Source organism: Notolepis coatsorum, assembly GCF_963971535.1.
Source record: "Notolepis coatsorum genome assembly, chromosome: 2".
Taxonomy (NCBI): domain Eukaryota; kingdom Metazoa; phylum Chordata; class Actinopteri; order Aulopiformes; family Paralepididae; genus Notolepis; species Notolepis coatsorum.
This window is the reverse complement of record NC_140166.1, coordinates 54,297,854-54,322,142: the sequence shown is the minus strand read 5'-3', so window position 1 is coordinate 54,322,142 and position 24,289 is coordinate 54,297,854. Positions and strand designations below refer to the sequence as shown.

Sequence of the window (24,289 nt, the reverse complement as noted above, 5' to 3'; positions counted from 1 at the left end):
GTTAACCTTTCACTACCACACTACAGAAGGTTAACCTTTCACTACCACACTACAGAAGGTTAACCTTTCACTACCACACTACAGATGGTTAACCCTTTCACTACCACACTACAGACGGTTAACCCTTTCACTACCACACTACAGACGGTTAACCTTTCACTGCCACACTACAGAAGGTTAACCTTTCACTACCACACTACAGACGGTTAACCTTTCACTACCACACTACAGAAGGTTAACCTTTCACTACCACACTACAGACGGTTAACCTTTCACTACCACACTACAGAAGGTTAACCCTTTCACTACCACACTACAGACGGTTAACCTTTCACTACCACACTACAGACGGTTAACCTTTCACTACCACACTACAGACGGTTAACCTTTCACTACCACACTACAGACGGTTAACCTTTCACTACCACACTACAGAAGGTTAACCCTTTCACTACCACACTACAGACGGTTAACCTTTCACTACCACACTACAGACGGTTAACCATTTCACTACCACACTACAGACGGTTAACCTTTCACTACCACACTACAGACGGTTAACCCTTTCACTACCACACTACAGACGGTTAACCTTTCACTACCACACTACAGACGGTTAACCTTTCACTACCACACTACAGAAGGTTAACCTTTCACTACCACACTACAGACGGTTAACCTTTCACTACCACACTACAGAAGGTTAACCTTTCACTACCACACTACAGAAGGTTAACCTTTCACTACCACACTACAGACGGTTAACCCTTTCACTACCACACTACAGACGGTTAACCCTTTCACTACCACATTACAGACGGTTAACCTTTCACTGCCACACTACAGAAGGTTAACCTTTCACTACCACACTACAGACGGTTAACCTTTCACTACCACACTACAGAAGGTTAACCTTTCACTACCACACTACAGACGGTTAACCTTTCACTACCACACTACAGAAGGTTAACCCTTTCACTACCACACTACAGACGGTTAACCTTTCACTACCACACTACAGACGGTTAACCTTTCACTACCACACTACAGACGGTTAACCTTTCACTACCACACTACAGACTGTTAACCTTTCACTACCACACTACAGAAGGTTAACCCTTGAACTACCACACTACAGACGGTTAACCTTTCACTACCACACTACAGACGGTTAACCATTTCACTACCACACTACAGACGGTTAACCTTTCACTACCACACTACAGAAGGTTAACCTTTCACTACCACACTACAGACGGTTAACCTTTCACTACCACACTACAGACGGTTAACCTTTCACTACCACACTACAGACGGTTAACCTTTCACTACCACACTACAGAAGGTTAACCTTTCACTACCACACTACAGACGGTTAACCTTTCACTACCACACTACAGACGGTTAACATTTCACTACCACACTACAGACGGTTAACCTTTCACTACCACACTACAGAAGGTTAACCCTTTCACTGCCACACTACAGACGGTTAACCTTTCACTACCACACTACAGAAGGTTAACCTTTCACTACCACACTACAGAAGGTTAACCTTTCACTACCACACTACAGACGGTTAACCTTTCACTACCACACTACAGAAGGTTAACCTTTCACTACCACACTACAGACGGTTAACCTTTCACTACCACACTACAGAAGGTTAACCCTTTCACTACCACACTACAGACGGTTAACCTTTCACTACCACACTACAGACGGTTAACCTTTCACTACCACACTACAGAAGGTTAACCTTTCACTACCACACTACAGACGGTTAACCTTTCACTACCACACTACAGAAGGTTAACCCTTTCACTACCACACTACAGACGGTTAACCTTTCACTACCACACTACAGACGGTTAACCATTTCACTACCACACTACAGACGGTTAACCTTTCACTACCACACTACAGAAGGTTAACCTTTCACTACCACACTACAGACGGTTAACCTTTCACTACCACACTACAGACGGTTAACCTTTCACTACCACACTACAGACGGTTAACCTTTCACTACCACACTACAGAAGGTTAACCTTTCACTACCACACTACAGACGGTTAACCTTTCACTACCACACTACAGACGGTTAACCTTTCACTACCACACTACAGACGGTTAACCCTTTCACTACCACACTACAGACGGTTAACCCTTTCACTACCACACTACAGACGGTTAACCTTTCACTACCACACTACAGAAGGTTAACCTTTCACTACCACACTACAGAAGGTTAACCTTTCACTACCACACTACAGACGGTTAACCTTTCACTACCACACTACAGAAGGTTAACCTTTCACTACCACACTACAGAAGGTTAACCTTTCACTACCCACTACAGAAGGTTAACCTTTCACTACCACACTACAGAAGGTTAACCTTTCACTACCACACTACAGATGGTTAACCCTTTCACTACCACACTACAGACGGTTAACCCTTTCACTACCACACTACAGACGGTTAACCTTTCACTGCCACACTACAGAAGGTTAACCTTTCACTACCACACTACAGACGGTTAACCTTTCACTACCACACTACAGACGGTTAACATTTCACTACCACACTACAGACGGTTAACCTTTCACTACCACACTACAGAAGGTTAACCCTTTCACTGCCACACTACAGACGGTTAACCTTTCACTACCACACTACAGAAGGTTAACCTTTCACTACCACACTACAGAAGGTTAACCTTTCACTACCACACTACAGACGGTTAACCTTTCACTACCACACTACAGAAGGTTAACCTTTCACTACCACACTACAGACGGTTAACCTTTCACTACCACACTACAGAAGGTTAACCCTTTCACTACCACACTACAGACGGTTAACCTTTCACTACCACACTACAGACGGTTAACCTTTCACTACCACACTACAGAAGGTTAACCTTTCACTACCACACTACAGACGGTTAACCTTTCACTACCACACTACAGAAGGTTAACCCTTTCACTACCACACTACAGACGGTTAACCTTTCACTACCACACTACAGACGGTTAACCTTTCACTACCACACTACAGACGGTTAACCTTTAACTACCACACTACAGACGGTTAACCTTTCACTACCACACTACAGAAGGTTAACATTTCACTACCACACTACAGACGGTTAACCTTTCACTACCACACTACAGACGGTTAACCTTTCACTACCACACTACAGACGGTTAACCCTTTCACTACCACACTACAGACGGTTAACCCTTTCACTACCACACTACAGACGGTTAACCTTTCACTACCACACTACAGAAGGTTAACCTTTCACTACCACACTACAGAAGGTTAACCTTTCACTACCACACTACAGACGGTTAACCTTTCACTACCACACTACAGAAGGTTAACCTTTCACTACCACACTACAGAAGGTTAACCTTTCACTACCACACTACAGAAGTTTAACCTTTCACTACCACACTACAGAAGGTTAACCTTTCACTACCACACTACAGATGGTTAACCCTTTCACTACCACACTACAGACGGTTAACCCTTTCACTACCACACTACAGACGGTTAACCTTTCACTGCCACACTACAGAAGGTTAACCTTTCACTACCACACTACAGACGGTTAACCTTTCACTACCACACTACAGAAGGTTAACCTTTCACTACCACACTACAGACGGTTAACCTTTCACTACCACACTACAGAAGGTTAACCCTTTCACTACCACACTACAGACGGTTAACCTTTCACTACCACACTACAGACGGTTAACCTTTCACTACCACACTACAGACGGTTAACCTTTCACTACCACACTACAGACGGTTAACCTTTCACTACCACACTACAGAAGGTTAACCCTTTCACTACCACACTACAGACGGTTAACCTTTCACTACCACACTACAGACGGTTAACCATTTCACTACCACACTACAGACGGTTAACCTTTCACTACCACACTACAGAAGGTTAACCTTTCACTACCACACTACAGACGGTTAACCTTTCACTACCACACTACAGACGGTTAACCTTTCACTACCACACTACAGAAGGTTAACCTTTCACTACCACACTACAGACGGTTAACCTTTCACTACCACACTACAGACGGTTAACCTTTCACTACCACACTACAGACGGTTAACCTTTCACTACCACACTACAGAAGGTTAACCCTTTCACTGCCACACTACAGACGGTTAACCTTTCACTACCACACTACAGAAGGTTAACCTTTCACTACCACACTACAGACGGTTAACCTTTCACTACCACACTACAGAAGGTTAACCTTTCACTACCACACTACAGACGGTTAACCTTTCACTACCACACTACAGAAGGTTAACCCTTTCACTACCACACTACAGACGGTTAACCTTTCACTACCACACTACAGACGGTTAACCTTTCACTACCACACTACAGAAGGTTAACCTTTCACTACCACACTACAGACGGTTAACCTTTCACTACCACACTACAGCAGGTTAACCCTTTCACTACCACACTACAGACGGTTAACCTTTCACTACCACACTACAGACGGTTAACCATTTCACTACCACACTACAGACGGTTAACCTTTCACTACCACACTACAGAAGGTTAACCTTTCACTACCACACTACAGACGGTTAACCTTTCACTACCACACTACAGACGGTTAACCTTTCACTACCACACTACAGACGGTTAACCTTTCACTACCACACTACAGAAGGTTAACCTTTCACTACCACACTACAGACGGTTAACCTTTCACTACCACACTACAGACGGTTAACCTTTCACTACCACACTACAGACGGTTAACCTTTCACTACCACACTACAGAAGGTTAACCCTTTCACTGCCACACTACAGACGGTTAACCTTTCACTACCACACTACAGAAGGTTAACCTTTCACTACCACACTACAGAAGGTTAACCTTTCACTACCACACTACAGACGGTTAACCTTTCACTACCACACTACAGACGGTTAACCCTTTCACTACCACACTACAGAAGGTTAACCTTTCACTACCACACTACAGACGGTTAACCTTTCACTACCACACTACAGAAGGTTAAGCCTTTCACTACCACACTACAGAAGGTTAACCCTTTCACTACCACACTACAGAAGGTTAACCATTTCACTACCACACTACAGAAGGTTAACCCTTTCACTACCACACTACAGAAGGTTAACCATTTCACTACCACACTACAGAAGGTTAACTATTTCACTGTAGTATGTAGTGTGGTAGTGAAAGGGTTAACCTTTCTGTATGCCAACATTAGCAGGGTTGCTAGTTTTCAGTTGTAGTCCCTGGGCTAGATGTTTAATAAGCCAGAAAAGAAGCAGAAAATAGAAGGACATTAAAGCTAATATAAATACAGTTTAAAACATATTCTGTACATTCACTCACTAGGCATTCAGGACTACTCGCCGTCGTTTCAACCGCAGTATCTATTGCTCGTGTGACATGTTGCCTCACTTCCCCTGCCTGCACCTGACCTGTGACCTCTTCACCCTCCACCCGACCTGTGACCTCTTCACCCTCCACCTGACCTGTGACCTCTTCACCCTGCAGGTTCCCCCTGAGCACGCTGTGTGACGGCCGGTGGCACCAGGTGGCGCTGGGCGTCTCCGCTCTGTGGCTGGAGGTGTACGTGGACTGTGTTCTGGTGGAGAAGGTGTACTGGACCCACCACGGGCGGGACATCACCACCGACGGCCTGCTGGTGATGGGAGGCATCCTGGAGGGCTTCGAGACGCCTTTTGAAGTAGGGGAGCGTCCTCGCAATCATTAATAAAGGGACAGTCCGGGTTTTTGGAACCCTTTGCCCTATTTTCAAATCAAATCAAATGTGTTTGTAAGGCCCGACAACACACGTTAATGTCCCCATGGGCCGGAACACGTCTTCTTTAAACTAGTCGAGAAGAAACATCACAAGGGCGGCTGGGTAGAGAATACTTTCGTCTTGTTTACATCAGGGTCCCCCATTTTCAATTCATCAGGACATTTATGACATACATGACATACAGATATACAGTACTGTTACATCCAGACATTTATGACATACATGACATACAGATATACAGTACTGTTACATCCAGACATTTATGACATGCAGGGCGCCCGAGTGGCGAACCACGTAATGCGCTGCGTCGCAACACGGCCAACCCGGGTTCGATTCCCGGACCCGGCGTTCTTTGCCGAATGTCTTCCCCTGCTCTGTCTCCCATTCCTCCTCTCTCTCTACCGGACTGCCCGGTAGTAAAAACCAATAAAAATCTACAAAAAAAGAAAATAATAATACATTTACCGGGGCCAGTTTCTAATTGCAGCCACCTGTAGGTGCCTCCTTGAGAGCGGTTTTGAAGGAGGGTAGGGATTCACATTATTTTACAGCTGTGGGTAGAGGGGTGTTCCACATTGTTGTGGCATAATTGCGAAACGTGTTTAGTCTGGTACAAAGTGTGGTGCCTTTTTAGGAGAACCATATGGCATCGATGATGGCCTAAGTGCCAAAACATTTAGCCAACTCTCGCGTCTTTCCAAAGAATGAAATGTATCTTTCAAAAATAAATATGGATTCAGTGTGCAGTGCAGACCGTCCCGTTTCAGTTCTAAAGTTCTCTGCCACTTGATGGCAGTAGAGAGGTTAAAGGTCAACCTCCACGTTGTATTTTTGTTCAATAAATGGGTGGGGTAGATTATAAAAAAAAAGGGAAAAAAGGGTGAATGAATAATTCTGACTTTGTAATTGTACAAACTTGCTTCACCAATAAAAACTTTTGCTTTAAAAAAAAAAAAAAACAATGTGGACTAGGCCAACAGTGGCTTTCATGAAGAAGGGGAAAAAAGTATTGAAATTGACCCAGTTTTAGCGTTTTTATCAAACATTTTGTCTGCCCAACACAATCACCACGCACGTGCATATTTTAATCAATGGTTCATAACGTGCGTGTGTAATCGAAATGATCGTCACAACAGGTGCAGGGCACCAGGGGGCGCTGATATTCACACAGCTAGTGGCAGGCAGAGAGCCTTGCTACCATAGATATATGCTTGCTACTACTAGCCGAATGAAAATGTATCTGTTTCACCTCACTATTGCTCCGTGATTATAGCCATCCATCCATCTCTAAAGCTAACCACTATTTGTAAAAGCCACAACCACGTTACCATATTTGTAATAATGTAAATCATTGTGTCGTTGTACACATATTGTGTTTATAACGTTAGTAGATAACATAGCTTAGCTTGGTAGCTATTGTGCTAACAACATATCCCGACATCCGGCTCGCTGGCCGGCATGAACGGCCGACCCAAAATGGTTCTCTCCTCTCTGTACACCCCGTCCCCACGGGTGCCCTGCCGGGGGGCCCATGGACGCGACGGCGGCGGCAGCCGTAGGGTGCTCGAGCCCGTAAAGGCTAGTGTTACACGATAGCTATGAGCTAACTAGCGCTGCGGGCTCCGGCGCCCTGCGGCCGCCGCTGTTGTCGAGTCCACAAGCTCCTCCGCGGGGACGGGGGCACACAAAGAGGAGAGAACCACCCGCAGGGACGGCGGGCTATAGGCTAACGTCAGTGAGTGTAGTAGTCCCGACTGTAGCAGGGACGGCGGAGATATAGGCTAACTGTGATGCACCGAGTGAGCCACCATTGATCTAGTACTATGACCCGGACGGACATAAGGCATACGTTTCCTGAAGTGACGTCACGGCCGTGCTAGGTGCTAGCGTCTGATAAGCTTTTAGATTCGGCTCATTAATATGCACCTGTTGTCCTGTTGTGACGTCGGCGTTTGATAAGCTTTTTTGATTCGCGCGTGCATGTTATTCGTGCGTGGACCTTTTTAACTCTTTCAGAGTGGCATTTCCGGTGTCAAATGGAAAAAAATAAATAATGAAATTATATACCAATGATGTAAACTACCCATAATTGATCAGTAGGGTTTAACCTGGAGGTTGGGCTTTAATTCTATCCCGTTCCAATTTTTAACTCATCTATCTCATTTGGTCACAACGTGGAAAAGAGAGTGTGGTCCATTGGTTTTCATTGTAATGTATCACAGATCACTGACTTTCGACGGGAGAACCTTAAGTTTGAATAATGAAACAGAGTTTCTTATTTCTTATTTCTTGAGTTATCTTGCCGTCCTCGCTTGTAAATTCTCACGGAGAGGTTCACTGACTCGCTGAAGACACTGAATGTGCCTTAATTGAATCCAGAGCCACTGGCCTGAGGCCCAATTTATCTTTGACCGAGGGTCTGGTTGCCTGTGCCATTTCTTATCGGACCAACTTCATTCATATTCAGTTAGTTATGTGGCTCTTTCCGCCTCTAATGTAAGACTTTATCAGTCAAGGTCACAGGAACGTCACGGGATCACTGCCGTACAGAATTCCCATGGATGTATATAATAATAATAATATATCCTTGTCTTACCCTTTTGGCCCTCGTCCCAAGTGACCCATCCCATGCATTCACTTGGTGAGTTAAGATTCTGTAATGATATGTGAGTTTAAAAGGTTGTTTCCTGTGGTTGGTTACGGGTGACCTCTTGACCTTCTCCTCTTCTTCCTGTCTGCGTGTCCCCAGGGCGCTGTGAGACAGATGACCTTTGTGATGGGGGACAGGGACGCTGCTAAAGACCACTGTCTCCTCCACCTGCCTGTCTGCGACCGCCCGCCCCCAGAACCCCTCAGGACCACACACTCCCAACAGGTGAGAAACTGCACTCAGCTGGGGGTTTATTTTATTATTATTATTATTATTATTATTATTATTATTATTAAAAAAAATTATACCGGGTTTTAGCGGACACTCTCCCGATACCAATAGCCTTTTTAGCCTGGTATCAGTCCAATATCTGATACCAATAGCCTTTTTAGCCTGGTATCAGTCCAATATCTGATACCAATAGCCTTTTTAGCCTGGTATCAGTCCAATATCTGATACCAATAGTTTTTTTAGCCTGGTATCAGTCCAATATCTGATACCAATAGCCTTTTTAGCCTGGTATCAGTCCAATATCTGATACAAATAGCCTTTTTAGCCTGGTATCGGTCCAATATCTGATACCAATAGCCTTTTTAGCCTGGTATCAGCCCAATATATGATACTAGAGATGTCCGATATTATCGGTCTACCGATATTATTGGCCGTTATTGGCATTCAAATGTAATATCGGAAATTATTAAGATTTTTATATATTTTTTTATATTTATTTAACCTGTTAGTTAGTAAGACCTTGTATGTGCGTGTGAAGATATCTTGATCAAATGTGCGTGTACAAGATGGTGGCTCGCACTTAAATCTTTTCTTTTCTACCTAAAGTTGGGCGTAAAATAGGTTTCTGACATTTTTAATGACAAGATCTGGAGATATTTGACCTGCATCGTCTAGTATTATTTTTTCAAAACTTTGTTTATTGAAGTTTTTTCGTTGCAATATGAGATGAGCACAAGGTCAAATTGTACACATATATGCCAGACGTATTGCACATATCTACATATAAGTAGTCAAAATATAGGTCTGTTGAATGTAGACAATATACATATTGCACAAAGCTACATATAGTTAGTCAAAATATAGGTCTGTTGGATAAACAATATACCTATTGCACAAAGCTATGTATAAATAAACAAAATATAGGTCTGTTGAATGTAAATAATATACATATTGCACATGGCTACGTATAAGTAGTCAAAGTATAGGTCTGTTGAATATATAGACTAAAGAGAGTACACGACAAAATAAATATAGATATTGTTTCAGACATATAGTCAATTAAACATATGTACACTCAGGACAAGCACTGTACAGCAGGAACATCGTCTAGTCTGAAAGTTGGATTTGAATTCCATTCGACGGTACAGGCTCACGCACCACCGCTAGATGTACGATAATTATCGTATTTGTACGATAATTAGTATTTGTACGATAATTATCGTATTTGTACGATAACTCGCTAGTTACAGGCACAGAAACAGAGAGGTATAGAGGCTGCTAGAATGCGTAATCTGAGTGGGGTTTCTTCAGCAGAAAACTTAAAAGACATGTTTAGGGGACCTCAAATACCTATATTGTTGAAAAGGACAAAAAAAATGCCCCCTTTAATACTAAAATCACCAAATACGCAATAAAATACGAAGTACTTTAAATGTAGTTAACCCTCTTTCTCTCTTCCTCGACTCAGAACTACGAAGTGTCCGCCGATCTGACCAACAGCGGCGAGAGCTCCACATACGAGGAGGCCTTCAATGCGGTGAGTCTATATAATACACTGTAAAAAAGAGAGCTCTAGTCGACACGTAGTGGATCCTATAATACACTGTAAAAAAGAGAGCTCTAGTCGACACGTAGTGGATCCTATAATACACTGTAAAAAAGAGAGCTCTAGTCGACACGTAGTGGATCCTATAATACACTGTAAAAAAGAGAGCTCTAGTCGACACGTAGTGGATCTGACGCCACATGGAACACGCTCCAAACTCACATCCCAGACGTGTGGGACTTGGGTCTGAACTCGGTTACCCCCCCCCCCTCCTGAGTGCATTTGTTCACAGGCTTAACGGTGAACGAGAGGTGAAAGTCACTGCGTCATGGTTTTTTAAACAATGTCGGCATAGAGACAGTGGGAGGCGTCGTGCGGAGTGCGCGGGTGATGGATGGGGGTCTGATGAGACTGGATTGATGGAGGTGGAGGAGATTCCTCTGATTTCTGAGTCGTCTCCCCTATGAAGCCTGGGGCTTTATTATTATCCTGATGGGAAGAGGCTGTGACTCATTAGAACCATGGAACAAGGTCTGTTCCATAGCTCGCCACATCATAGCTGTGTGTGTGTGTGTGTGTGTGTGTGTGTGTGTGTGTGTGTGTGTGTGTGTGTGTGTGTGTGTGTGTGTGTGTGTGTGTGTGTGTGTGTGTGTGTGTGTGTGTGTGTGTGTGTGTGTGTGTGTGTGTGTGTGTGTGTGTGTGTGTGTGTGTGTGTGTGTGTGTGCGCTCACATATGGATGTACAGTTACTGTATATTATGTACATATGTGTGTTTGTTTGTGTGTGTGTGTGTGTGTGTCTGCTCTCACATATGGATGTGTGTGTGCTCTCATGGGGATGTGCAGTTATGTGTTTGTGTGTGTGTGTGTGTGTGTGTGTGTCTGTGCGCTCACGTGTGCGTGTGTGTGTGTGTGTGTGTGTCTGTGCGCTCACGTGTGCGTGTGTGTGTGTCTGTGCGCTCACATGTGCGTGTGTGTGTGTGTGTGTCTGTGCGCTCACGTGTGCGTGTGTGTGTGTGTCTGTGCGCTCACGTGTGCGTGTGTGTGTGTGTGTGTCTGTGCGCTCACGTGTGCGTGTGTGTGTGTGTGTGTCTGTGCGCTCATGTGTGCGTGTGTGTGTGTGTGTGTGTGTATGCGCTCTCTCATGGGCATGTACGGTTATGTGTTCATGTTCATGCATAGGTGTGTGTGTGTGTGTGCGTGTGCATGCACATCTTGTGTCTGCTGGTGTGTGTGTGTGTTTGTGTGTGCTTGTGGGTCTGTATGAGTACAGTATGTGTGCTCGTGGGTCTGTATGAGTACAGTATGTGTCCTCGTGTGTCTGTATGAGTACAGTATGTGTGCTCGTGGGTCTGTATGAGTACAGTATGTGTGCTCGTGTGTCTGTATGAGTACAGTATGTGTGCTCGTGGGTCTGTATGAGTACAGTATGTGTGCTTGTGGGTCTGTATGAGTACAGTATGTGTGCTCGTGGGTCTGTATGAGTACAGTATGTGTGCTCGTGGGTCTGTATGAGTACAGTATGTGTGCTTGTGGGTCTGTATGAGTACAGTATGTGTGCTCGTGGGTCTGTATGAGTACAGTATGTGTGCTCGTGTGTCTGTATGAGTACAGTATGTGTGCTCGTGGGTCTGTATGAGTACAGTATGTGTGCTCGTGGGTCTGTATGAGTACAGTATGTGTGCACGTGTGTGCACTGACTTTGATGAATGCTCCCTTGGGGAGGACTGTGGGATCAACCAGGGGGATTTATTCACTGCCTTGCTACAACCGCACCGAGGCTACCAGCCATCCTGAAAAGCTATTAGCCGGCGTTCAACACCCGCAGACTTCCACTCGGATACAAGATCTCGCTTTGCACGTCCACGAGAACTCACACACGCTAATCAAAATTCACATTTTGTTGATTCATTTCCATCATTATGAAATTAATATCCAAGCAACTGCCTTATTTTTAATAAGTGTTCACTATATGACGGCTGGTCAATCCGTTATACTCACACAGTGCAACTACTGGCTGTGTGTACATTTGTCAGGCACATGCAACACAGATTACAGTGTTGACATCCGTCTGCTTGAGAAAATCCCATTTGCTGCAATAAAAATGATTGAAGTGAGATGAACAGACTGAAAACTTTATTTTATCAGATGAAACATGTTGACAAAGTTTTACTTTGCAGTTGAAAAAAGGTAATAACTCGCAATATATCGCAATATCAATATCGCAATACTCAGCATATCGCAATATATTTTGAATCGCAATACTATCGCGTATCGTGACTTAAGTATCGTGATAATATCGTATATCGTGACGCCTCTGGTGATTCCCACCCCTAGGTTTACTAGCCCTGTTGGTCTCTCTATAGGTTTACTAGCCCTGTTGGTATCTCTTTATATCTATAGGTTTACTAGCCCTGCTGGTCTCTTTATATCTATAGGTTTACTAGCCCTGCTGGTCTCTTTATATCTATAGGTTTACTAGCCCTGCTGGTCTCTTTATATCTATAGGTTTACTAGCCCTGCTGGTCTCTCTTTATATCTATATGTTTACTAGCCCCGCTGGTCTCTTTATATCTATAGGTTTACTAGCCCTGCTGGTCTCTCTTTATATCTATAGGTTTACTAGCCCTGCTGGTCTCTTTATATCTATAGGTTTACTAGCCCTGCTGGTCTCTCTTTATATCTATAGGTTTACTAGCCCTGCTGGTATCTGTATATCTATAGGTTTACTAGCCCTGCTGGTCTCTCTTTATATCTATAGGTTTACTAGCCCTGCTGGTCTCTTTATAACTATAGGTTTACTAGCCCTGCTGGTCTCTCTTTATATCTATATGTTTACTAGCCCTGCTGGTCTCTTTATATCTATAGGTTTACTAGCCCTGCTGGTCTCTCTTTATATATATATGTTTACTAGCCCTGCTGGTCTCTCTTTATATATATAGGTTTACTAGCCCTGCTGGTCTCTTTATATATATAGGTTTACTAGCCCTGCTGGTCTCTCTTTATATCTATAGGTTTACTAGCCCCGCTGGTCTCTCTTTATATCTATAGGTTTACTAGCCCCGCTGGTCTCTTTATATCTATAGGTTTACTAGCCCTGCTGGTCTCTCCTTATATCTATAGGTTTACTAGATCTGCTGGTCTCTCTTTATATCTATATGTTTACTAGCCCTGCTGGTCTCTTTATATCTATAGGTTTACTAGCCCTGCTGGTCTCTTTATATATATAGGTTTACTAGCCCTGCTGGTCTCTCTTTATATCTATATGTTTACTAGCCCCGCTGGTCTCTTTATATCTATAGGTTTACTAGCCCTGCTGGTCTCTCTTTATATCTATAGGTTTACTAGCCCTGCTGGTCTCTTTATATATATATATAGGTTTACTAGCCCCGCTGGTCTCTCTTTATATCTATAGGTTTACTAGCCCCGCTGGTCTCTTTATATCTATAGGTTTACTAGCCCTGCTGGTCTCTCCTTGTATCTATAGGTTTACTAGACCTGCTGGTCTCTTTATATCTATAGGTTTACTAGCCCCGCTGGTCTCTCTTTATATCTATAGGTTTACTAGCCCTGCTGGTCTCTCTTTATATCTATAGGTTTACTAGCCCTGCTGGTCTCTCTTTATATCTATAGGTGTACTAGCCCTGCTGGTCTCTTTATATCTATAGGTTTACTAGCCCTGCTGGTCTCTCTTTATATCTATAGGTTTACTAGCCCTGCTGGTCTCTTTATATCTATAGGTTTACTAGCCCTGCTGGTCTCTTTATATATATAGGTTTACTAGCCCCGCTGGTCTCTCTTTATATCTATAGGTTTACTAGCCCTGCTGGTCTCTCTTTATATCTATATGTTTACTAGCCCTGCTGGTCTCTCTTTATATCTATAGGTTTACTAGCCCTGCTGGGCTCTTTATATCTATAGGTTTACTAGCCCTGCTGGTCTCTTTATATCTATAGGTTTACTAGCCCTGCTGGTCTCTTTATATCTATAGGTTTACTAGCCCTGCTGGTCTCTTTATATCTATAGGTTTACTAGCCCTGCTGGTCTCTTTATATCTATAGGTTTACTAGCCCCGCTGGTCTCTTTATATCTATAGGTTTACTAGCCCTGCTGGTCTCTTTATATCTATAGGTTTACTAGCCCTGCTGGTCTCTCTTTATATCTATAGGTTTACTAGCCCTGCTGGTCTCTTTATATCTATAGGTTTACTAGCCCTGCTGGTCTCTCTTTATATCTATAGGTTTACTAGCCCTGCTGGTCTCTTTATATCTATAGGTTTACTAGCCCTGCTGGTCTCTTTATATCTATAGGTTTACTAGCCCTGCTGGTCTCTTTATATCTATAGCTTTACTAGCCCTGCTGGTCTCTTTATATCTATAGGTTTACTAGCCCTGCTGGTCTCTTTATATCTACAGGTTTACTAGCCCTGCTGGTCTCTCTTTATATCTATAGGTTTACTAGCCCTGCTGGTCTCTCTTTATATCTATATGTTTACTAGCCCTGCTGGTCTCTCTTTATATCTATAGGTTTACTAGCCCTGCTGGTCTCTCTTTATATCTATAGGTTTACTAGCCCTGCTGGTCTCTTTATATCTATAGGTTTACTAGCCCTGCTGGTCTCTTTATATCTATAGGTTTACTAGCCCTGCTGGTCTCTCTTTATATCTATAGGTTTACTAGCCCTGCTGGTCTCTCTTTATATCTATAGGTTTACTAGCCCTGCTGGTCTCTTTATATCTATAGGTTTACTAGCCCTGCTGGTCTCTCTTTATATCTATAGGTTTACTAGCCCTGCTGGTCTCTTTATATCTATAGGTTTACTAGTCCTGCTGGTCTCTCTTTATATCTATATGTTTACTAGCCCTGCTGGTCTCTTTATATCTATAGGTTTACTAGCCCCGCTGGTCTCTCTTTATATCTATAGGTTTACTAGCCCTGCTGGTCTCTTTATATCTATAGGTTTACTAGCCCTGCTGGTCTCTTTATATCTATAGGTTTACTAGCCCTGCTGGTCTCTCTTTATATCTATAGGTTTACTAGCCCCGCTGGTCTCTCTTTATATCTATAGGTTTACTAGCCCTGCTGGTCTCTTTATATCTATAGGTTTACTAGCCCCGCTGGTCTCTTTATATCTATAGGTTTACTAGCCCTGCTGGTCTCTTTATATCTATAGGTTTACTAGCCCTGCTGGTCTCTTTATATCTATAGGTTTACTAGCCCCGCTGGTCTCTTTATATCTATAGGTTTACTAGCCCTGCTGGTCTCTTTATATCTATAGGTTTACTAGCCCCGCTGGTCTCTTTATATCTATAGGTTTACTAGCCCTGCTGGTCTCTCTTTATATCTATAGGTTTACTAGCCCTGCTGGTCTCTCTTTATATCTATAGGTTTACTAGCCCTGCTGGTCTCTTTATATCTATAGGTTTACTAGCCCCGCTGGTCTCTCTTTATATCTATAGGTTTACTAGCCCTGCTGGTCTCTTTATATCTATAGGTTTACTAGCCCTGCTGGTCTCTTTATATCTATAGGTTTACTAGCCCTGCTGGTCTCTTTATATCTATAGGTTTACTAGCCCTGCTGGTCTCTTTATATCTATAGGTTTACTAGCCCTGCTGGTCTCTTTATATCTATAGGTTTACTAGCCCTGCTGGTCTCTCTTTATATCTATAGGTTTACTAGCCCCGCTGGTCTCTCTTTATATCTATAGGTTTACTAGCCCTGCTGGTCTCTTTATATCTATATGTTTACTAGCCCTGCTGGTCTCTCTTTATATCTATAGGTTTACTAGCCCTGTTGGTCACTCTTTATATCTATAGGTTTACTAGACCTGCTGGTCTCTCTTTATATCTATATGTTTACTAGCCCCGCTGGTCTCTCTTTATATCTATAGGTTTACTAGCCCTGCTGGTCTCTCTTTATATCTATAGGTTTACTAGCCCTGCTGGTCTCTTTATATCTATAGGTTTACTAGCCCTGCTGGTCTCTTTATATCTATAGGTTTACTAGCCCTGCTGGTCTCTTTATATCTATAGGTTTACTAGCCCTGCTGGTCTCTTTATATCTATAGGTTTACTAGCCCCGCTGGTCTCTTTATATCTATAGGTTTACTAGCCCTGCTGGTCTCTTTATATCTATAGGTTTACTAGCCCTGCTGGTCTCTTTATATCTATAGCTTTACTAGCCCTGCTGGTCTCTTTATATCTATAGGTTTACTAGCCCTGCTGGTCTCTTTATATCTATAGGTTTACTAGCCCTGCTGGTCTCTTTATATCTATAAGTTTACTAGCCCTGCTGGTCTCTTTATATCTATAGCTTTACTAGCCCTGCTGGTCTCTTTATATCTATAGGTTTACTAGCCCTGCTGGTCTCTTTATATCTATAGGTTTACTAGCCCCGCTGGTCTCTCTTTATATCTATAGACCTGTTTTCTGTATACAAACATACCGTGTTCGTGCCAATCAGCAATAACAACTGAGTCACGTGACTAAGTTGCCTTGGACCTGCACAAGCTGCTGCGCTAAAATAATACGACAGGGCTCTATAGCGAAACCATGGCACTCGCCCTTGACTAAAAGTTGTTTCAAACGAAAACGTCTGGATGTAATTTACCGTCTTTCACCTTTTATATAGCTTTGGCATGGATTGATTATTTAGATCGATTCGCTAGCATGGCTAACAAATGCAAATAATATTGTAGTCTGCCCTGTTGTTCCTCCTTTCTGCTGCGGTGATGATGCGTGCACACCGAGTCTGACGTATACAGAAAACAGGTCTATAGGTTGTTTCAGACCTACATCACATGACTGTGTTCACTCATGGCAGCTATTCCTCAGACATCCCCTGTAGCCTGAGAAGGTACAAGGTATCTGACCCGTGTTTACTGGCCTCCAACAGTAGACCACTGAGTAACGACCCCTGTCCTCCGTATCGATGTTCGTCTCCAGACTGTTGAGACTCGCCCCCCCAGCGCCCCAGGGGCTCCGCGCACCTGCCGAGGGGTCAAGGAGAGGTCAGAGCCTAACGTTCCTCTCTAGGCCACCGGACGTGGATGATGTTTATGGGCCAGGAAAAGGTGCTGAGGGCACCCCTGAGGCGCCCGGACCATCAGACAGAGACTCCCCCTCCCGCCTCCGCACGGTCGCCGTACGATGGCATAGTGCAAGGGTGAAGTAAATCGTGACGCAATCTTCAAACTATCGCCAGCAAATATTTGAAGCCTTTGAAGGTGTGTTTACAGGGGGAGCCACAGGTATATTCGTTAGCTTGGAGGTCTGAGCGCAGGTGTTCACTACAGTCAGGGCTTGACATTAACACCCACCGAATGCAGGTAGAATTCGGCAGTGGCGTGTGACTCTTGTAACTTTGGCGGGTAGACCGTGCAGCGTCACCGTTTTAGAGTCGTAGTGAAGAGTCTCTTTCTCTCTCTCTCTCTCTCTCTCTCTCTCTCTCTCTCTCTCTCTCTCTCTCTCTCTCTCTCTCTCTCTCTCTCTCTCTCTCTCTCTACTTTAGCCTCCCACTCAACCGTGAATCTTGTTGAATTAGCTGAGTGTCTTCTATGCTTTTATGATCAACTCATAACGGGTGCATTCATGCCTTCCTCCTTCCTCCGTGACTCTCATGATACTGTAAGATATCACGCTTTGTCTCAGAAGGGGCAGCTCACAGAACACGTTCACAGACTGATAAAAAAAAACTAAAAACAGAAGATGAACCCCCATCTCAAGTGTTCAGTGAGAGCCTCCCTGCCTCCTCCTCCACTATACTTGGCAGAGTAAGTATGGAGCGTGGAGGGAGTTTGAAGTGGGACTTGCTCTCTTTCACTCTCGTACCATATCCCAGATGTTCTTCTCTCTTGTCCATTGGCAACGCTTGTCTGCCATCTCTGATCTCATCCCATTTAAGACTCGAAGGCCACGCTCTCTCTCTCTCTCTCTCTGTCTCTCTCTCTCTGGCCTGTAATTTCACTGTAACCAACCTCAGTGGAATACCGAGTACAGTATTAAGGAGGAGACACCCAGTCATGTTGTTGGCAACTCATTGTGTGTCCACCCCCCCCCCCCCCCCCCCCCCCCCTCCCCACCCCCACGACTAGATTTTCCCCTGAGGAAACCTACTGTCTTGACACCCAGGTTGTAACAGAAACCACATGGTCATATATTGTTGCCCACGCGTTATGGTTAGGGATGTTCGATATTGGCTTTTGTACCGATATACCGATATAGTCCAACTCTTAATTTCCGATACCGATATCAACCGATACCGATATATGCAGGGTTTCCCTGAATAATTTCAGGTAATTAACAATACGTATCTCTTGTCGTTGAATTAACACAACATTATGCATACTTTTGACAATAAATAAAATAAGAATTTGTTCTTACTTGCCTGCCAGGGTAAATAAAGGTTAAATAAATGTAAAAAAAAATATTTTTTTCTTTTTGAAAACCGATACCGATAATTTCCGATATTACATTTTAATGCCAATATCGGTAGGCCGATAATATCGGACATCCCTAGTTATGGTCAGTGTTGACGGAGAGACCTAGATGGAGAGACCTAGATGGAGAGAGGCTCCGGCGATGGCTAAATACTGCATGTTTATACTTGTGATGGGACTTTTTAGAGTTGTTTATTTGCCGAGCGCTGAAACATTTTCCTTTTTCCCCCCACTGTCTGTCAAGTTTGGTGAAATGTACTCGGGATGTGACCGGGTTCCCAATCCTCCGGTTGATGCCGTCGCTATGGTTATTATTATTATTAATATTATTATTATTACCCGCTGATCCTCTTGTTTAATGATCCTGAGGTCACCGACGGCTTTGATTCAGACCCACTCTCGGCCTCCTCCCTGATTCCTCCCTTAAAAGTCAAGTTACCCTTGTTGAGATCATTTAGAAGATCATTGCCGCCTGCCCGTGGTTTTCCTACAAGGGTGGTTTCATATTATATAAATTGGTGTGGCTTTTTCTGGGCCCGTTTTGCTATGGCTCTGGACTTTTCCTTTCCACGCTCGGCCCTTTCATTCTCTCTGACAAACACCCGCCGTAAGCCTCTGAGCAGAGTTACCGCTTGGTACCTCTTTCCTTTAACCCTTTCACTGCCACACTACCAACATGGTTAACCCTTTCACTGCGACAATACAGAAGGTTAACCCTTTCGCTGCCACACTACCAACATGGTTAACCCTTTCACTGCGACAATACAGAAGGTTAACCCTTTCGCTGCCACACGACAAAGGGTTAACCCTTTCACTACCACACGACAGAAGGTTAACCCTTTACTATCACACTACAGACGGTTAACCTGGTCTGTAGTGTGATAGTAAAGGGTTAACCTTCTGTAGTGTGGTAGTGAAAGGGTTAAACGTTGCTTTATCTAACAATAAATCCGCTGAATTTGCCCATCACAAATGCTGTATCCTCACAAATATGATATTCTGGATCCAGCTATAAAGAATTTTAAGGTTCCCCCTTGAAGGTGAAAGACTTACTTTCGTCAGTGCTTAACCCTTTCACTACCACCCTACAGAAGGTTAACCCTTTCACGACCACACTACAGAAGGTTAACCCTTTCACTACCGTCTGTAGTGCGGCAGTGAAAGGGTTAACCTTCTGCAGTGTGTGGTTGTGAAAGGGTTAACCATTTGTCGTGTGGCAGTGAAAGGGTTAACCTTTTGTATTGTCGCAGTGAAAGGGTTAACCCTTTTGGTAGTGTGGTAGTGAAAAGGGATATACATTTGGGTCTCTGATGGGCCAACTGACACTCAAACTGTGAAATAAGACGAGCCGGTCAGATTTTGCACCCGGCACGTATTTAGAGACGGGCGCATTTGGACTTCTGTCTTTACGCGATGTCATGTGAAAAAAAGCTCATTGCGATGCGCAGTCCTTGACTTGTGTGTGCACGTGAAAAACACACGTGTACAAAATGACTGCTTGCTCATAAACGTTCTCTTTTCTATCTAGAGTTCAACCTAAAATACTGTATATTCCTAAATCCTAAAAAAATTATTTAGTGGTAGGTTTGATATGATATTGCATTGCTGGATCTTGAGTCATATTTGATCTGTAACGGCTTAGTTTGATCTGCATTTAGTTTGACGGTACGGGCTCATACAGTATTGCTAAATATATACGATAATTATCGCATTTGTACGACACGGAGGGGACACAGAAACAACCCGTTGAGAACAGAGTGAAACAGAGGGGTAAAGAGGCATGTTAGAATGCATAATTCTTTCAGTTTTTCAGAAGAAATCTTGAAAAAATCTGAACATATCACAGTGTGTTTGTTTACCTTTTCTATTGATTTGAAATCTTGGAACAAATCTACACTTTATAGAAGACAACTAGGTTTGATGACCCTTTAGTACTACCAAATCTTCGAACCATTGACCACTAAAGGTCATGTTAAAGTGGTATGTGGTCCAGTCATGCTGCTCTTATTAAAGGTGATGTTAAAGTGGTATGTGGTCCAGTCATGCTGCTCTGATTAAAGGTTATGTTAAAGTGGTATGTGGTCCAGTTATGCTGCTCTGATTAAAGGTGATGTTAAAGTGGTATGTGGTCCAGTTATGCTGCTCTGATTAAAGGTCATGTTAAAGTGGTATGTGGTCCAGTTATGCTGCTCTGATTAAAGGTGATGTTAAAGTGGTATGTGGTCCAGTTATGCTGCTCTGATTAAAGGTCATGTTAAAGTGGTATGTGGTCCAGTTATGCTGCTCTGATTAAAGGTGATGTTAAAGTGGTATGTGGTCCAGTTATGCTGCTCTGATTAAAGGTTATGTTAAAGTGGTGTGTGGTCCAGTTATGCTGCTCTGATTAAAGGTCATGTTAAAGTGGTATGTGGTCCAGTTATGCTGCTCTGATTAAAGGTGATGTTAAAGTGGTATGTGGTCCAGTTATGCTGCTCTGATAATATCCCCCTGAAGCTGACAGGCTTCAAATTAGAAATTACCTAATCTTCATACATCTTTGCCATGTTTTCTATGCAAAATCTTTTTCTTCAAAGTGACTAGTAACCGATTCAGATTAATGTTGTAGTAAAAAAATAAATAAATAAAGATTTCCTTTTGAAATGTATAGTGGAGTACAGTACAAAGTTCCCTGAAATGAAAATGAAAGTACCTCACGACTAGTAGCCTACATAAGTACAGAGTAAAAAAAAAAAAAAAAAAACACTACTTTCCACCACCGCCGGCCAGGGAAGGGTTGGCTTGCGGTGTGGCAGCACTCTGGTGACTCCAGCAGAGCGGTGCTTTGCGTGGGAGCCGAGCCCAGGGCGTGTCTCTGTTCTCCCCATGGATCCCACTGCCGTTCCGGGGGAAGACATAGTGGGAGAGAGAGCAACCCAGCTCCTGCTAGGAGGACTCCACGAGAGAGAGAGAGGTTACAGCTGCAGGGAGTGTATGTGTGTGTGTGTGTGTGTGTGTGTATGGACCGTCCTATAGCCATGTGGACTGTGTTAACCTGGATGCGGGTCTGTCTCTGGCTGCTAGACCCTTTCCACATGGGCCTGGCGGCGAGCGCACAAGGGGCAGATGCTTATATGGTATGTAAGGGATGGCGGGGAGCGTTGTGGGGTGTTTTATCGATGGTTGTTTTCTGAAGTTGCTAGTCGGTGACGTGCTGCCTTAAGGTAGAATAGACCTAGCTGCTGCATCCATCACAGCCACGTTTTTCTTAAGATCTTATTCTGATTAGGCTGTGGCTTACATCCAAGATATGACACTGTTGTTTCTTGTCTGCCTTGTGCATAACTTGGCAATCGCTGCAACCCGCGTGCAAAGCCAAAAGGGGGTATTGCAATCACTCATGTCTGTGCATGTGTACGTCTGACTCTAACCACTATAACTCGCACTTTTTATACAACTTGGCTCAAGCCTCAAGTCGGATAGGTTGACAGTCGGCCAATTGTAACGTTTGGGGTTCGCTCTCCTCAGGGAGCAAACCTCTAGCGTTACCTGGTGGGTAATTGCCCTGTCTACCTGTCCTAATTACACTCATTTGTACCTGGTGTGACTCGTTAAATGTCTCCTTATTATTCTCTCCTGTGTCACACAAACACTGTCAGTTGATCACTGACCTACATGTTTAGTCTTATCGCTCCTTGCCACGGAGGATACGTTTGTTCGCGATGTGTATTTGAATCGCAGTGCTACTTCGATTGCCGATTGAATTTTGTTGTTGAGAGATTATCTTCTAATATGTATATTATGCAGCACCGTCGTTTGACGTAATTATTATTATTATTTAGCGTGTTTTGGAGACCTTGCTTTCTCCCCTTTGTTTTCCCCGATCATTGTATTAAGTATCCCATGTATTGTGAATCATATTCAGCGTGTTTTGGAGACGGAGATTTCTCCCCTTTTGTTTATCACCATCGTGTGCGTGTTCATTCAGCTACTCGAATTAAAGAAGTGGTGCCTTGTTTGAAAATCAACATCTGCCTCTCGTCGTATCTGTTCTGTGCCGCACCTGGGTCCAACACACCTACCTAACCGTAACGCCAGGGTATTCAAATAGTATTCCGATCATGAGTCCGGAGCTCTACTCATGTAGCCACGCTGCCGGACTAAACCGGACTAAACCAGAGAACACTAGAACGGTACCCAGAGAGATGCCACAGGTCGACCCGTGAGCCCCACCTCCGGTCACCAAGGACACAGAGCAGATGAGGAGACTTGTTATACCGTGAATCCTCTAATATTGGACGGGTCTTGTATTTACCTCAGCTGCAAAGAGCACCAGACCTTTGTTAGAGAGAGGCTTATATAAGAGGCAGGCCTTAATTTCACAAACTAGCCAATTGTAATTGTGAAACTGTGGTGGATTAATGTAATTCACACACTGAAGTTGGAACTGTCTATAGGTTGCAAAGTCCGGGGACAATTTAGCATGTGGTACTTTCTCGACTCTACCTGAGTCGAATCGACTTGATAACATGCAGTATCTTTAGCTAACGCTATCATAGCCATCATGATATGTAATGTCGACTGGACAACGCCAGCCCCGCCTGCCAACGCCATATAGATAGCGGTAACGTTAACTAACGTTTGCAAAACAAAGCCAACGTCATCCAGCCGACACCACAGATCTAGCTATGACAATGTTAGTGAGTAGAGCTCCGGACTCATGATCGGAAGATCACCGGTTCGAGCCCCGGTCAAGGCCGTTGTCGGAAAGTGGTGTTGTTGTCCAGCAGGGGGCACTCTGTCCTCTGGACTTGTCAGTAACAATGCCCCTGTTTACGGTGATAGGGACACCGTACAGCTGCGAGTGCCGTCCTTCAGATGAGACGCTAAACCGAGGTCCGGACTGAATTCGGTCGTTAAAATAACCCAGGACGCCTATGGTAAAGAGTAGGGGGTTCCCCGACGTTCCTGGTCAAATTCCCAATCAGGTCTCTGACATCAAGGCCACCTAATCATCCCTTCCCCTTAATTGGCTGATATCAATCCCTGTCTCCTGAGCCGTTCAGCCTTTGTGTAGTGTGATGTGTGCCGGGTGCCAGTGTATGGTAGTCATTGTGATGTGTGCCGGGTGCCAGTGTATGGTAGTCATTGTGTAGTCTGCCGGGTGCCAGTGTATGGTAGTCATTGTGTAGTGTGACGGGTGCCGGGTGACAGTGTATGGCAGCCATTGAGCCTGCTGCATAGCCCAAGGTTGGGTGCTACCAGTGGTGGTGAAGGAGGCAATTTCCACCCTACATTGTGGGGAGCGCTTTGAGTAAATGGTAAATGGCTGCTTTTTTATATAGCGCTCCAAAGCGCTTTACAATTTGTTACTCACATTTTACCCATTCACACACACATTCACTCACACATTCACTCACACATTCACTCACACATTCACACACACACATTCACTCACACATTCACTCACACATTCACACACACACATTCACTCACACATTCACTCACACATTCACACACACATTCACTCACACATTCACTCACACATTCACACACACATTCACTCACACATTCACTCACACATTCAC

General features: G+C 43.9%; 1 protein-coding gene across 1 annotated transcript in view; it reads left to right on the top strand.

Annotated features, from left to right (window-relative positions):
* Window positions 1-24,289, top strand: part of LOC311223358 (uncharacterized protein) — a gene marked incomplete at both ends in the record, with an annotated part of 96,252 nt that overhangs the window by 7,957 nt on the left and 64,006 nt on the right. Inside the window, 3 exons of the mRNA XM_084308148.1 lie at window positions 5,592-5,784; window positions 8,612-8,737; window positions 10,212-10,280. Coding sequence (XP_084164274.1) covers window positions 5,592-5,784; window positions 8,612-8,737; window positions 10,212-10,280 — 388 coding nt within the window. The remainder of the gene's footprint in view (window positions 1-5,591; window positions 5,785-8,611; window positions 8,738-10,211; window positions 10,281-24,289) is intronic.